Source organism: Pimephales promelas, chromosome 20, assembly GCF_988280905.1.
Source record: "Pimephales promelas chromosome 20, fPimPro1.hap1.1, whole genome shotgun sequence".
NCBI lineage: Eukaryota > Metazoa > Chordata > Actinopteri > Cypriniformes > Leuciscidae > Pimephales > Pimephales promelas.
Window position 1 is genome coordinate 31,347,134 of NC_142788.1, and position 17,224 is coordinate 31,364,357.

Genomic DNA, 17,224 nt, shown 5'->3' on the forward strand with positions numbered 1-17,224 from the left:
CGGGTTGATGTATCTATGGCAACCAAACGTCACTGGTGAGACAAACGTGCAATGGACGGACGGGTCAGATTACGTTTTGGCCGGGGAAAAATTATCAGAAAATGTAATGAAAATGTAACAGAAGTTGTAGAAATGTAGTGGAGTAGAAAGTAGAACAATTGCTGCAAAATGTAACGAAGTAAAAGTAAAAAGTATGCGCTATTTATTCTACTTAAAGGGTTAGTTCACCCAAAAATGAAAATTCTGTCAGTATTTCCTCACCCTCATGTTGTTCAACCCTGTAAGACCTTCGTTCATCTTCCGAACACAAATTAAGATATTTAAGATATTAAGATCGCTTCTGCATACTAGTCCATAGGCTTCTTGAGGGAATGACTCGAAAAGTCATTAAAGACATCGTTAAAATAGTCCAAGTGACTACAGGGGCTCAATCTAAACTTTATCAAACGACGAGAACACTTTTGTGCGTAAAAAAACAACAAAAATAACGACTTTATTTCAACTATTGGTTTATTTCTCCCTCTGCGCGAGTCAGGTTACTAGTTTAATAGCGTAAGCTTCTGTTATTGTACGTCACACGCATCACACACACATGACCAGCGTCGGCCAATAGTGAGCCTACGTGTGACGTAGCTTTACGCAAACACACTACGTTAACTGACTACAGGCCCATGGAGAAGGAAGTGAATAGTTGAAATAAAGTCGTTATTTTTGTTGTTTTTTTGCGCACAAAAAGTGTTCTCGTCGTTTGATAAAGTTAAGATTGAGCCCCTGTAGTCACTTGGACTATTTTAACGATGTCTTTAATGACTTTTCGAGTCATTCCCTCAAGAAGCCTATGGAGCGATCTTAATATCTTAAATATCTTAATTTGTGTTGCGATGATGAACGAAGGTCTTACGGGGTTGGAACAACATGAGGGTGAGTAAATACTGACAGAATGTTCATTTTTGGGTGAACTAACCCTTTAAGTAAAGTAAAGATACGTGAAAAATGTACTTAAGTAAAGTAACAAAGTATTTGTACTTCGTTACATTCCACCACTGGTCACTCAAGCGGCCACGCCCTTAATTATGCACAACTTTAAAGTTTAATATAATTGAAACGGATGAGTTATATAAATATATAAATAAATAAATAAATAAAAATCACCCCCCTCACAGTCGTCATGAAGGGCAAAATTTGCAATATAGACCAAAACCACGTTTTGCTCCAGACTGTAAACATGTTTATGTCCACTGTAAAGTTGACCAAACACAGCGGCGAGAGCGGACAGGAAAAATCCTCGTGTCCTCAACGTAAACCCAACAGACGGGCGTCTTGTGCACACAGGACTCCACGTTCCACGATGAGATGCCAAACCCATCGGCGTTTATCATGTCCGACAGAATTAGCGAATTCTGCTAAGCGTCTTGTTAAGGAGCTGACAGCGATCCTCCGGAGGAAGCACACAGATCAGCATCAGGGTGATTTAGGGGCTGTAAAACTTTTGCTCCAGAACACATGTACGACAACACGCCAACAAGGAGCATACTAAAGCGTGAACTTTGACCTAAAGCACTGCACTGGCATGGGTCCAGTTCACGGCAACCGCACCGCGTCTGATGATTGTGAATTTGAACGTTCATTTTTGGCTTTGTGGTTTCGGCCTTCCCTCGGCACATCTGGCTAAAGCGCAGCGTGTCGCTAACCATGAGCAGTTGCTGAACATCTGCTTCTGATATTGTGTACTTGGTACATTCTGAAACCCATTTCTGTCCCTCGTTTGTCCTGCTTCTGTCGCTCATACCGGCTGAATGTCACACACAGTCAAACCAAAAATGGATTCAGACACCAGATCAAATTTTTAGAGCCAGACCGATATATCGGCAGGTCGATATTATCGGCCGATATTAGGCATTAATATAAATGAATATTTCAAAAATAAAATAAAAACGGATGAATCACGCTTCAACCGTGTCATGTTGGAGTTGTATAAGTTTGTCCACCAGGGGGCACTCTACACCGTCCCTGGCCTGTTGGCAACACTCGTTTATAACGCGCAACACATTCTAGCTAACCACAAAGCTAGCTAATGCCACCATCATCAGTGGAATTTAATGAGCTTTGTTAATTAATTAATGAGCTTTGGTTCCTCCTCTGTTCTGTTGCGACAATAAAAGAAACAATTTTTTTTAAAACGCATCATCATATTATTTTAATTAAAACTCATACATAACTACAAATAACTAATGTTAGGGAAATCTGCTAATGTTTTGTTGTGCGTTCCTGAAAAAAATAAAATAAAAAATATCGGCCGATATATCGGATTTTAAAACCAACAAATATTTGTATCGGCCTTCAGAATCCTTTATCGGTCGGGCTCTTAAAATTTTTTAGATATTTTTTTCACTAGTGTGATCAGGACACTATAGTTCATTTATGTAAGTGAGGAGAGCAAAATAAAGTAAGCTGTGACATATTACACCCAAATATTGTTCATACAGTGACTACCAGTGAAAAGTTATTCCGACAGTCCGACACAAATGCCAAACTTTGTTAGTGCCAGCTCGACAAGTTCGTTGCCAGACAGACCGATTAAAAAATATAAATAAATCCTGTTATTTCACAGATTGCCTGATCAAAAGTCATCTGAAAGATTGCCACTTGTCCCAAAAGAGCTACATTAAAATTAGATGAGGCACCCGAAATATAAAGTCAACAACATAGCGATTCAAAACTTCAGCACGATTTATACATCATGACATGTTTTTCCAGTCTGGATTAATGTTCTTCATCACAGTAGAAAGGCCAATAGTCACTAATGTTGAATGTTTCTAATTATTTGCTGATTACTTGCCTTTAATAATTTAACTGTTCATCAACAGTAATTACACAACTAAACAAATAATTAAACTAAACCAAAAAGGTTGCAGTCCCAGTTAATGGTAAAATACAAATGCTCCTTCAACACACTTCATTCACTGATCAGGCTTATATAACGGCAATGCATATTGTTTGATGACAGTACTGATATTTACCTTTTAATTCACACACAGAATAATGCTTTTTATGTTTATCAACACAGTACAGAGTTGACGTTCCTAATTAGAAGGCTAATTGTACACTTAGCCAATCACAGTATCCCTGGAACTCACTCGGCCAATCACAAGACTCTCTGCACCAGACTCGGCCAATCACAAGCACCTCAGAGACAACATCAGCCAATCACCAGTGTCCACTCCACTGCCATATATGGGATGAGGTGATGTCATGAAGGGAGGCGTGTTCAGTAGATGATTTCGTCTTCAATGACATTAATTACGCTTATTAAAATAGCAGGACAGAGAGTAATGATGTACGGGTCCAGCCTGACAGACTGTTCTGCCAGCTTTCTGCCCTTTTAACACACATTAAATAACACAATCCCATTGAGCAGCACCAGAAACTGGCATTTATCACGAGCCACGTCCATCAGATGAGACAGTAACCCTCCACATCCCTGCACTTACCAACAGCGCCACCATGTGGCTCAATGCAAAACAAAACACAACTGTGTGAAAGCACCAGGAGCGGATTCACAAAACTCCTATTTTCTAACACATCTTAAGAATTGTCTAATAGTTTATTTTCTAAAGACAAAACTTAATTTAATTTAATTAACTTCTTAAACTTAGGATAACCTCCAACTTCCCAAAGGTAAGATGTTTAATTCATTTATTGGGTTGTTTTAAAACACAGACGCCTCATCCCGACACAGGCCTGTTAAAACAATCGTTTAAAATAAAATTCACGTCACAAAAGAAAACATGTCGCCGAGTGCTGATGAAAATTTGGCCGATAACAATAACCGATAATTAATTATATGCGAAAGCCGATAACCGATATATCGGCCGATAAATCTAAATCCAAATTTTTATATCTTTTTTGAGAGCCTGATAACAAAAACAAACGTTTCATGATTAAAAGCACACAATTATAAGGTTCTCATTATGATTTTATGCAGCCGATATTAATTTAACTGTATTTTCCGTTTTTGATAGTGGCATATTTTGACTTGTCATGTTGTAATAAATAAACAAATTCCAATCATATTTCAAGCGATTCAAAACCACTATGTTGAACAGTGCGCATCTGAAGTGTCTCAGATGAAGGAAATACGTTATTTAATCGGCTTTAATATATCGGCCACATTTTCTTATCAGGCCGATAACATTAAAAATAAACTTATATCGGCCGATACCGATACGGTGGCCGATATATCGTACGTTATCATTCTTATGGCAATTTACATACATACAATGAATCCATACTATCATGTGTGCCTCGAAATGCAATGTCGCTTTAGATAAAAGCGCCTGTGAAATAGGGCTGTCAATCTTCCTATCAAATTACATTCCTAATTTTATTTAATATTCAAATAATATTTGAATATTAAATGCTAAAATTTATCCAATTGTTAATATTTACATATTTACGACATTGCACATGCTTATGGATCGCCAATGCCACTATAGCATGTGGTTGTTGTTACATGTTCGGTCCACTAGAGGGACATCTACTACACATTTTATTCGTGGCGAATATGGTTGAAGCGCTTCTGATGGTTTTCGGCCGATATCTCCGCGAAAACACCACCAAAGATTCTGAAACTTTTATCGTTCTTTTCAGTTCGACTAGACGGTTCCAACAAGCTCGATGCGCACCGAATCCGTTGAGATATTTGCGTTTTTCGCTTCACAGGCGCTTTTCACGTCGTTAAACATTTAGGCTAACATTTAGATACACCGTGGATAACGACTCAAAAACTTTATTGTTCAACAAACAAAGGCATTTCAATTTCACATGCATGTAAGCCAAGGCAGCGAAAAGGCAAGATTGCATATAAAAGAAAATTAAAAAATATATACATAAAGTAATATTTGAACAGTAAATTCAGCATTCGAATAATATTGATTTTTTAATATTCGAATTATATTAGAATTTCGGAATTCGTTCCAACAGGCCTAACTGTGAAATGCATAAACGTACAATCATATAACGATAAAGCGTTTGAGCACAAATGAATCCCAGCGACTTACGCTCTTCTGAAGACGGTTCTGTTCTCCCGGTGTTTGCTGAACATCTTGGGCAGAAACTTCAGCGTGACTTTGACAGCTCTTGCTCTCCGGATCATCCACGTGCCCTTGAAAGAGGAAAAATAAGGTGAGTTCCCTTCTGAAGTGGAACTTCGACGTCGCATCTCGCTGTTGAAGCCGCAGAGAACATCGTCAGCGCGACCGGTCCACGACGCCAGCGGCTGAGTCACACGTCCTCAGCTTTTGTGTCTTCAGGAGCCGCTTTGTCTGTGTGTGCGCGTCAGATATTGTTTGCCAAAATAGTGTACCTCACTCCCCTGGCCTCAAGAGGCGCACTAGTGACTGAACTAGATATTGAGTGTCCTTGTTAGCACCCGCCTCCCATGCCGGAGACACCGGTTCGAATCCCACATGGAGCGGGTTAAGTAGAACCGGTTACATTTGGTGCCGTGACCCGGATAGCACTCACCTCCTTCGGGTGTTGATGGCTGCGCAGCAGGACGGCGTCTCGGTTGGACTGTTGACTCAGTCGAGCGGTGTCCTCCAGAAACCTGTAATCTACACGAGCGGACCGTTATCTCCTCGATAACTCATTCATTAAACGGGGTTTCTGTCCGGACGGCTGCAGGTACTCACCGCTGAGCAGGTTCATTTCATCAAATTCAGAGAGAGGGACGAACGTCGTCTTGTCTCGAACACCGCAGCATCCCGACGCCATCTTGTGCTGCTTCACACAAGCCAAACTGAGGACAGAAGCAGAGCTCAGAACAGCACACACACATTTATGGATACACAAACACAACAAGGCCCGGGTATACTTTATTTCTTCTCATGAACAGAAATGTGGGCGGCTGAAGAATAGTTTAGGCTTTAAAGGGGACCGTTGACATGTTTTTTTGTTATATTTGTTTCTATTTTTGCAATATATATATACAGTATATATATATATATGAAGAGTTCAGATGCAAAAGCCTCTAAATGCCATTTGAAATTTTCTTCTTTAATGATGATTTTTATCAAACTTGTATATTTAAGTTCAGTAATTTCACTTAAATGGCAATGATAATTACCTAATAATTGTTATTGAAGTGAAATTACTGAACTTAAATATACAAGTTTGATAAAAATCATCATTAAAGAAGAAAATTTCAAATGGCATTTAGAGGCTTTTGCATCTGAACTCTTCATTAATATATTTAATATGTATTTTATGTTATCATACGTTAACATGGCATTGTGTGTGTTTGAAAGTGAGAGAGTGAGTGAATGTGTGTGTGTGTGTGTCACCTGCAGGTGTGTTTCTTGCAGCTCGGACATCTGTATTTGGCCTCTTCAGTCTCACAAACATCACAACTTAAGAAGTCGAAACACAAACACAAGAGGATTTTATACTAAACGTTTGCTCATTTTAAATTATAAATTAATTTTGTTTATGTTTCAAATAGCGATCAATCATCAATATGAGTTTTAAATGTCAGATGATCGATATATGAATGCTGATATGAACGGAATACAATAATGTCCATTTAATTGAGTTAAAACACGTAGCCTAACAGTTAGTTTGTTAAACGGTAAATCATGGTAACTTACGTTTAATTTACTATAGTATCTTACTGATACAGATGTTTTAGCCACATTTAACTGTAGACAACCAAACATATATACGACAGTGACAATGCGTTCACAGATGTAAACAGAGAAACACAAACACTACGATTTACCCAACATTATTACATATTTACACTGAAGAAACTGACCTCGACAAGGCTATCTTGCGCTTAACTCCTCTCCGGTCATCATCGGCTTCACTGCTGTTGTCCATGACAGGTAACATATTCACCACATCAACAGATTTAACACGGATTATTTAATGTTATGCTATCTAACCAAAACACTGGATACGTGCAGCACGCTCCGCACACGTGTCTGCCGTATTCCGTGCCGCTTTACGACAGTTTACGACAGTCGGGCCGTCAAGATTTATTTATTTATTAATTCATTTCAAATAGCAAACAGGCATTAACATATTATCATTATTAAACATATTAACATTACCACAAAACAGCATACCTTCATCAACATAATAATACGTCGAGCTGAAACGAGCTAGTATAACATTTTAGACCCTCACAAAAAACAGTAAGCTACTACTAAACTTATGTATCTCTCTCTCTTTTTATATAAACACACACACACACACACACACACATATATATATATATATATATATATATAGAATGTTTGGATGACTGTATGATATAAATATGTTTGATATAAATATACAGTATGAAATAAATATCTAAAAGGACACATATTTTCCCTACAATATTCCATATATCCATGTTAATATTATTATTGTTAGTAACATATTTAGACAGACACCATGTGGAAAAGGCAATGTCAAAATAACAGAAATAACAAATAATTCATGAGAACATTGTGATTAAATCATACATTTTATTTAATGTCAAAATATTAAATATTTACATTTTTCGTCTTTGTTTTGTTTCTGTAGGCACATTTAGTGACAGTTTCGATACTGTAATCATAAGTTAACAGGTGTTACACTTCCTGTGTGTGATCACGTGATCTGAATCTGGCCAATCGCAGCTGCCAGAACACAACATATACTCCCTGTTTGTGTTTATATACAAATACAAATTTGACATAAATAAGATTTCGAACTAAATGGTAAGTGACCAGATAGATCTCTGAGAGATATCATAATTTATTGGAGTACAGTATTTTTTTGAGAAATAAAAAGATAACATAAATAAACAAACATATAATGTCCAAATATACATAAGGGAAAATAAAAAAAATGACTAACTCTTTGCAAACGCTGAATACTGCAGCACCACAGAGAAGTCGACAACCCTGACACCGTGTCCTAACCAGACGCGTCACGTCTTGCAGAGAGACTCCGCCCACACTGTCTTCTGATTGGCTGTGATTGCAGTGCGCCTGCAGAGAGACTCCGCCCACACTCTCTTCTGATTGGCTGTGATTGCAGTGCGCCTGCAGAGAGACTCCGCCCACACTCTCTTCTGATTGGCTGTGATTGCAGTGTGCTTGCAGAGAGACTCCGCCCACAATCTCTTCTGATTAGCTGTGAGTGCAGTGCGCTTTCAGAGAGACTCCGCCCACACACTCTTCTGATTGGCTGTGATTTTGGATTGATTTGATTCGAGTGCAGTGCGCTTGCAGAGAGACTCCGCCCACAATCTCTTCTGATTGGCTGTGATTTTGTCTCTAGAATCTCATGGCATCTGGTTAGGACCTTAAAGATATCACGAATATAAGTTTTTGTAAAGCATGTAAATTCGCTTATTTGAAATATTTAAAATTATTTCAAATAACCATTCGCTGCCAAAAACTTCCATCAAGTATCCTCATTATCGTTTTCATCAGTCTGATACTTGCGGCGTCTCTTTAAGGGTCATGAACGACGTTCTCCTTAACGTATAAAGTATATTAAGCCAAAGTATAGCATAACTTATCAACACACTGTTCATATAAATTAGTTTTTTTTTCTGATTGAAATGACTACACACAGAAGAAGCCAGCACAAACAAGCACCTTACGGCCAGAAACACACGGTACACAAACACACAGATCCCAATGATTGACTGGTGGATGAACATACGTGACATGCACACTTGTGTTTCTGTGGTTCCTTCAAATATCACAGTCTGTAGCTATTTTTCCATCGAAAGTTGCAAAACAATAGCTATACCGCCATCCACCTATTATTAAAGCGCATTTTGTGAAAATTGCATTAAAAAAACACTGGATGGATATGCAAAGACATGCATAAATAAAAAAAATATTCATAACTCAAACATATGCGCTCAATTGAGGCGGATGCATTGTTTTATCCAATAGGAAGATGTGCATAAACTACGATTTTCCGAATAAATCCATCAAAGTGCCTCAGCAGAGGCTGTGATTGGATAACTGCAGTAACCAGTGGACCAATGGCATCGCAGAATCTCAAATTGTGTGAAATAAAGTGAGAACTGCGAGTTCTAAAATCAGAATTGCGTGATATAAAGTCAGAATTGCGAGAAATAAAGTCAGAATTGTGTGATATAAAGTCAGAATTGCGAGTTAAAAAAGTCAGAATTGCGAGAAATAAAGTCAGAATTGTGTGATATAAAGTCAGAATTGCGAGTTAAAAAAGTCAGAATTGCGAGTTAAAAGTCAGAATTGCGAGTTAAAAAAGTCAGAATTGTGAGATATAAAGTCAGAATTGCGAGTTAAAAAGTCAGAATTGCGAGTTAAAAAGTCAGAATTGCGAGTTAAAAAAGTCAGAATTGCGAGATATAAAGTCAGAATTGCGAGTTATAAAGTCAGAATTGTGAGTTAAAAAAGTCAAAATTGCGAGATATAAAGTCAGAATTGCGAGTTAAAAAAGTCAGAATTGCGAGATATAAAGTCAGAATTGTGAGTTAAAAAAGTCAGAATTGCGTGATATAAAGTCAGAATTGCGTGATATAAAGTCAGAATTGCGAGATATAAAGTCAGAATTGCGAGATATAAAGTCAGAATTGCGTGATATAAAGTCAGAATTGCGAGATATAAAGTCAGAATTGCGAGATATAAAGTCAGAATTGCGAGTTAAAAAAGTCAGAATTGCGAGATATAAAGTCAGAATTGCGAGTTATAAAGTCAGAATTGCGAGTTAAAAAAGTCAGAATTGCGTGATATAAAGTCAGAATTGCGAGATATAAAGTCAGAATTGCGAGATATAAAGTCAGAATTGCGAGTTAAAAAAGTCAAAATTGCGAGTTATAAAGTCAGAATTGCGAGATGTAAATTCGCAACTGTAGATAAAAAGTCGCAATTATCTTTTAAAGTGTTTTATTCTGTGGCGGAAACACGCTTCTGCAAAACACAACTATTGAAATAGCCAAATACAGCAGAGCTTCACTCGCATGTGTTCAAGAGGACAACATCAGCACATTCTGGAAAATTGGTGCAAAATATCAGTAATAAAAGAATAAAAAGTCTTGGTAAATGTTTCCATCATAGTTGATGCGCATATTTTCCTATCAGAGAACGTTTTTTTGTAGCACTGTACAATAAGGTTCATTAGTTAACATGAACTAAGAATGAGCAATCCTTCTACAGCTTTCATTAATCTCAGTTAATATTAAGTTCAACATTTACTAATACGTCATTAAACAGCTGGATTATTATTATACTAAATACTGTAACAAATGCATTGCTCATTGATAGATAGTTAGTTAATACACTAATCAATGCTAACTAATGAACCTTATTGTAAAGAGTTACCAATGAAATCTTATTGCAAGTGTTGATGGCATTTCCATCCAGCTTTTTTTAATGTCCCCAAATTTGCATTAGAATATGTGGATGGATGTGGATTATAACATAACTAGTGTTCTTCAACTAACTGCTCAGCAAGATTTGTCTTCACACTGTAGTCTTAACAGTTATTTCTATGTCAGAAAACCGTCGACGGGTCTAACTTGAGGTCTAAACTCGGCTGTGTTTCTGACAGACTCAGACTCAGTGATTACGTTGAGAGTTTGCACTGGCGTACTTGCGTAGAGTTTGTTTGGGAAACGAGCACCTGTACGTGAAGGAGGTAGAGCGCCGTCTAAAGAGTCTTTAACAAGAACAACCTCGTCTGACAGCGGGACTCGAGATGGACCGGGGCACACCGCACCCGAGACTCCACAGATAAACATAACTGCGGTCTCGTCTGCTCGTCAGTCGCTCGGCCCGTTCGGAGACGAAGTCCTTCAGTGGTTTCACAGGAAGCAAACCGGACCCACTTCCAGGCGCCGCTGGTCTCCTGGACTCGAGGGAACGAGACCTTGAACGTCCACGATGGGAAGATGATGCGTGTCCTGCGTTTGGAACAGGAATCGGGACTGATGCCAGCCGCCGTCGCGGATCTGTCGGGAGAAACGGGAAAATAAATCACTCTGGTTCAAAACAACAACACACAGATAAGTTAAAGGGATAGTTCACCACCCAAACATGTAAACTCTGTCAGTAATCACTCTTCCTCATGTTGTTCAACCCCGTCAGACTCTCGTTCATCTTCAGGATACAAATTAAATCTGAGAGCTGGATCACTCCTCCATAGGCTTCTATTGTAATTAAAACTTACCGGCCCAGAAAGTTATTAAAGACATTGTTAAAATCAGTGTTGTAGTTGAGACCACCTCACTCGAGTCCGAGTCGAGACCGAGTCCATAGAGAGTCGAGTCCGAGACCAGAGAGAGTCGAGTCCGAGACCAGAGAGAGACGAGTCCGAGACCAGAGAGAGTCGAGTCCGAGTCGAGTCCGAGACCAGAGAGAGTCGAGTCTGAGTCGAGTCCGAGACCAGAGAGAGTCGAGTCCGAGACCAGAGAGTCGAGTCCGAGACCAGAGAGAGTCGAGTCCGAGACCAGAGAGAGTCGAGTCCGAGACCAGAGAGAGTCGAGTCCGAGTCGAGTCCGAGTCCAGAGAGAGTCGAGTCCGAGACCAGAGAGAGACGAGTCCGAGACCAGAGAGAGTCGAGTCCGAGACCAGAGAGAGTCGAGTCCGAGTCGAGTCCGAGACCAGAGAGAGTCGAGACCGAGACCAGAGAGAGTCGAGTCCGAGTCGAGTCCGAGACCAGAGAGAGTCGAGACCGAGACCAGAGAGAGTCGAGTCCGAGTCGAGTCCGAGACCAGAGAGAGTCGAGTCCGAGTCGAGTCCGAGACCAGAGTCGAGTCCGAGACCAGAGAGAGTCGAGTCCGAGTCGAGTCCGAGACCACAGAGAGTCGAGTCCGAGTCGAGTCCGAGACCAGAGAGAGTCGAGTCCGAGTCGAGTCCGAGACCAGAGAGAGTCGAGTCCGAGTCGAGTCCGAGACCAGAGAGAGTCGAGTCCGAGTCGAGTCCGAGACCAGAGAGAGTCGATTCCGAGTCGAGTCCGAGACCAGAGAGAGTCGAGTCCGAGTCGAGTCCGAGACCAGAGACGGTCGAGTCCGAGTCAAGACCGAGACCAGAGAGAGTCGAGTCCGAGTCGAGTCCGAGACCAGAGAGAGTCGAGTCCGAGTCGAGTCCGAGACCAGAGAGAGTCGAGTCCGAGTCGAGTCCGAGACCAGTGAGGGTTGATTACCTAATTTACTTTTATTTACTTAGAGAAATCCTTTTTTTTATACTGAATTTACTTAGAGTTTAAAAAATATGATCAGTTTAGGGTAAAAAGGCCACATAGTAGGTGGTGTTAAAAGTAATTTTATTACAATTTGTCATGCGCAGTTGCGCACTAGAAAATCACCAATCACTGGGCGTGTCAATCAATTTAAAGAAATATTTTATTAACATACATTAATAATCATGAAAAATATTTTGAATTGAACTCGAGTGGACTCGGGAATAAGTCCGAGTCCTAAAAAAAATGACAAGACCAAAACCATGACAAGACCAAGACCATTAAAATATGGTCTCGAGACCGAGTCCGAGACGAGTCCGAGTCTCGAGTACTACAACACTGGTTAAAATAGTCCGAGTGACGACAGCGGCTCAACCTTAAGATTATCAGGCGACGAGAATACTTTTGTGCACAAAATAACGACTTTATTCAACTCTTCATGTTCGTCTGTGTGGGCGTCGAGTGAGTTAACGTAGTGTAACAGCGGCAGAAATATGAGCGCTGTCACTTTAAGAGCAACACACTGATACACACACATGAGGACAGAACACACAGTCTCGCTCATATTGAAAAGAATCGATACGAGGAATCGAAATATTTATTATATTACAAGTATCCGATTGATTCCAGACCTCAAGTATTCGATCCCAGAATCGCATGAAATACTTTAAGGTTAACAACAGTCTCGCGCGGGGAAGTGCAGTTTCGTGGCGGAAGAGCTGACAGAAATGATTTTAAAGGGATAGTTCACTTTGAAATTAATTTTTGATATGTTTTAGCTTACCTCAAGGGCATCTTTGTTTCCACAGTATTTTCAATTTTGATATTTTTCGCTTAAACCGGTGTTGTCTATCAGTCATACACTGGAGGCTAAGGGGGTCCACCAAAGAGAAGTCCAGATTAAACATGATTTAATGACTCGTAAATGTAAGTACACACTGATGGCCTAAGACACGAAACGAGCGTTTTTTGTGAGAAAACGAACAGTGTTTATATTGTTTTTACCTCTTGTAACCACAGCCATGACAAAATGATCTGACGGCACGGGCGCTTCGGTCTGGACGTCACTCTTTGTTTATACAGAGATTTGGGAAGTTTTACCTTTCACTAAACATATTTAGATATACGGGAAACCGCAATGGAAGACGATTTCGGTATATCTAAATATATTTAGTAAAAGGTAAAACTTCCGAAATCTCCGTGTAAATATTGAGTGACGTCACACGCAAGCGATCACTTCCGGCGTAACATTGACCTGATTCAGTTCGGTTCAGTTGGACATTGAACAACTGATTCAGATCACTGTGATTACAAGAGGTAAAAACGATATAAATACTGTTGGTTTTCTCACACAAACCGCTCGTTTCGTGTCTTAGGCCATCAGTGTGTCCTTACATTTACGAGTCATTAAATCATGTTTAATTTGGACTTCTCTGTGCTGCTCTTTGGTGGACCCCCTTAGCCTCCAGTGTATGACTGATAGACAACAACGGTTTGAGCGAAAAATGTCAAAATTGAAAATACTGCGGAAACAAAGATGCCCTTGAGGTAAGATAAAACATATCAAAAATTCATTTCAAAGTGAACTATCCCTTTAAAGAATAGATTAATTCTCTGAATGTGAACGCAGTCACGTCAAGTGTCCCAGACAGCAAACTGACATTGAATCAACGTGGAAACGACGTCTCTCATGACATTGAAACAACGTTGATTTTGCTCATCGAATTAACGTTGAACCAACGTCAGACGCGGCATTCTTCAAAGCTAAATGAAAATCGAAAATTGGTTTGCTTTCATAACGTTGAAACAACGCGTTGATTTCAAGTTGATTTTCCGTTAGTTTTGAAAGAATGACGCGTCTGACGTTGGTTCAACGTTAATTCGATGAGCAAAACAATGTCAGATCAACGTTGTTTCGATGTCATATTTCCACGTTGATTCAATGTCAGTTTGCTATCTGGGGTAGACTAAAGCCGGATCTTTAATCCAGATTCACATCACCTCACAGTTGTCCAGGAGCACTTGAGGACTCAGAGGAGTGTTTTCCTGGAACACCTGACCGCTCCAGCCCTGGAAACGCAGAGCCCTCGGCGCGCGGCCGCCAGTGTCCGCCGGCTCGTTCAAACAGTGGAGGGAAACGCTCTGAGTGACCGACACACTCAACAAGTGTAAGAACTTCATCTGGACTTTCCCCACATCAAACACGGCCTGCGAAGATCGGAAACACACACACACACATGCTTCTTAGTGTTTATGCAATCAGCATTCTGCGTTTTGGCAACTGTATGTTTACGGTCTAAGCTGACAAATGATCCGGCTTACAGGAAAATCAGCTTTAAATGAAAATCAGATTGTCCTTTCAGAGGAAACACGACCTTGAGTTTCATCAAACGCTTCTCGGTGTTTAGATAACGAGGAAACTTTGCTTGATTTCGTCCGTAAGGGAATGAAGAGAGAGAGAAAAACACTTTCATGATGCAGAAACATTCATTTTGAGCTTTTACAGTCAAACTTTAGTGAGTTTAATCAGAGCTCCATGGAAATGATGTCATTACATGAACCGAATTAAAGTGTGAGTTCAAAATAAATGTATTTAACTCTATGGTGCTGTTCGGTTCAGATTTTTATTTCAAGGTTTGGGCACTTAGTATATGAACACACACACAAATCATGGATGTGAATGGAAAAGGTTAAATGATCCGTCACATTCGTGTTTCTCGCGGTCAGAAATGACGCATTGGAAATGAGTGATGAGTTTCCCCTAGAGGAAGCGTTTGGTACTGCAGCCGAACACACTCTCACTGAACGCTCAAGCTTGAAACAAAACTAAAAAACCTCAAATATGGAGCACGACTTGTTTAGATTCATGCCTGTGATTTTCTCAGTTTCAGAGTAAAACTTAATTTAAAAACAGCACCAGAAGTTCATTCTGGACGTAATAGAACGTCTATTTGATGCGCGTGTTTACATCATGAAGATATATTTTTTAGAGTGTTTTTAAGGACGTTGTCAAATAGACGTTTAGAAGATGTCTTTAAGATGTATTGATTTAGAATGCATGGTAAAGATGTCTATCAGATGCTTTCCAGACGAAGGGATCTTTAACAGACATCTTGCAGACGTTGCGATCTGGGAATTTATTATGATCAGTGTTATTGTAATATCATATTTGAGTATATATGGCAGTACCTTATCAGTGGAGACGGGGTTCAGACAGGTCTGTCCGCCTGAGCTGAAGTTACAGAACACCTGGATGGAGTCAGACGTGCAGCCCAGATTTGGATCCACCCAGAACAGTCCTGATACACACACACACACACACACACACACACACCAAAACAAAGTTGATGATTTAAAGTCGTCATTCCACAAGAAGACTTACAACTAGAGTAGGGATGGGCAACGATTAATCGCGATTAATCGCATCCAAAATAAAAGTTTGTGTTTACATAATATATGTGTGTGTAGTGTGTATAATTAATTTGTATATATAAATACCCACACATGCATGTATATATTTAAGAAATATGTGCATGTATATATTTTATATATATTTATTCACAATTAATATTATATATAAATATATAAATATTTGATATATTAATAACACATTTTTCTTAAATATATACATGCACGTGTGGGTTTTTATAAATTAATTATACACACTACACACATATATTATGTAAACACAAACTTTTATTTTGGATGCGATTAATCGCGATTAATCATTGCCCATCCCTAAACTAGAGATGCACTGACGCTACATTTCTCCGCCGATCATTCAGAACGATATCAGCAGATAACAATGGTCTCTAGGAAAATCTCTCCCAAATAATGCCGCAAACTATACAGCGATCTGTCACGTCACATTTAAGAGCGTCAAAACACCATTTATTGTTTGAGTTTTATTAAAATGTGTAGAATTTGAAAGCTGAGACTTTGTTTCTTATCAGAAGTGATAGCACGAAGCTCTGTGTGATGATTGATAATGTCTGATGCGGGAAAACTGCAGATCTGGCAACCCTGAACTACAGTCTAATAAAGTTTGCATTAACGTGGCTATTTTTTAACTATTAAAGCCGTGTTGTTGCGTAGACTGGAGAGATTCCCTTCACACAGATTTAGATTGACAGGATATAATCCGCTGCTCTTAGACAATCGGCCGATGGCAAAAATAATGTATTTTATCAGCCGATACTCTAGGGGGCGCTGTTTGACAAAAACGGAAGTGTGCCTTTAACACTGACACCTGTTCCAACAGGACTGGACACTGATGCGTGATGAAGGCTGATGAAGAGGCTCACCGTCGCTCATCTGGCTCTGGCAGTCCAGCAGGTCTCGGCAGAAGCGCACAGGGTTGTCCCTCGACCCCGGCGGTGTCTTCATGCTGTCCACGACGCCGCTCAGATACTTCAGCGTTCGTAAGATCTCCGCGTTCTGCTCGGACGGAGACGCGTCTGTGTTCTGGAAACCCTGAGGAGAAGAGCGAGACTTCAGAGGCAGAGTCGTCTCTCTGAACCCGTTTGATTGACAGCATATAATCCGCCAATCATCGGCTGTTCTTGAACGATCGGCTGATAGCGGAAATAATCGCTTTAATCGGCCGATACATCTCAGCATCAAGCCATCCATCAATCCACTCATCCATCCATTAATACATCAATCAAAAATCAATCCATCCATCTATCTATTCATCCATCAATCAATCAATACATCCATCAATACATCAATCAGTCAATCAATCCAACCATCCATCCATTCATAAATCCATCCATCCATCCATACAACCATCCATCCACTCATCATCCATCAATACATCAATCCACTCATCCACTCATCCATCCATCTGTCCATCCATCCGTCCATCCACCAATCCATCCATCCATCTGTCCATCCATCCATCTGTCCATCCACCAATCCATCCATCCATCCATCCATCTGCCTATCAATCACTCAATCCATCCACTCATCCATCCATCTGTCCGTCCATCCATCCATTCATCCATCCACC

General features: G+C 39.9%; 2 protein-coding genes across 3 annotated transcripts in view; both read right to left on the reverse strand.

Annotated features, from left to right (window-relative positions):
• The window catches only part of znhit6 (zinc finger HIT-type containing 6), a 28,266-nt gene extending 21,266 nt beyond the window's left edge, over positions 1–7,000 (reverse strand). For both annotated transcript variants that reach the window (XM_039652755.2, XM_039652754.2), the window contains exons 1-5: positions 6,815–7,000; positions 6,345–6,410; positions 5,694–5,800; positions 5,527–5,615; positions 5,061–5,164 (exon numbers count right to left, since the gene is read on the reverse strand). In XM_039652755.2, the coding sequence (XP_039508689.2) occupies positions 5,061–5,164; positions 5,527–5,615; positions 5,694–5,800; positions 6,345–6,410; positions 6,815–6,891 (443 nt within the window). In that variant the 5' untranslated portion in view covers positions 6,892–7,000. The remainder of the gene's footprint in view (positions 1–5,060; positions 5,165–5,526; positions 5,616–5,693; positions 5,801–6,344; positions 6,411–6,814) is intronic.
• Positions 7,001–7,494: 494 nt separating this feature from the next.
• col24a1 (collagen type XXIV alpha 1) overlaps positions 7,495–17,224 on the reverse strand; it is a 94,427-nt gene continuing 84,697 nt past the window's right edge. Inside the window, exons 57-60 of the mRNA XM_039651383.2 lie at positions 16,518–16,686; positions 15,403–15,512; positions 14,215–14,421; positions 7,495–10,984 (exon numbers count right to left, since the gene is read on the reverse strand). Of these exons, the coding sequence (XP_039507317.2) occupies positions 10,838–10,984; positions 14,215–14,421; positions 15,403–15,512; positions 16,518–16,686 (633 nt within the window). The 3' untranslated portion in view covers positions 7,495–10,837. The remainder of the gene's footprint in view (positions 10,985–14,214; positions 14,422–15,402; positions 15,513–16,517; positions 16,687–17,224) is intronic.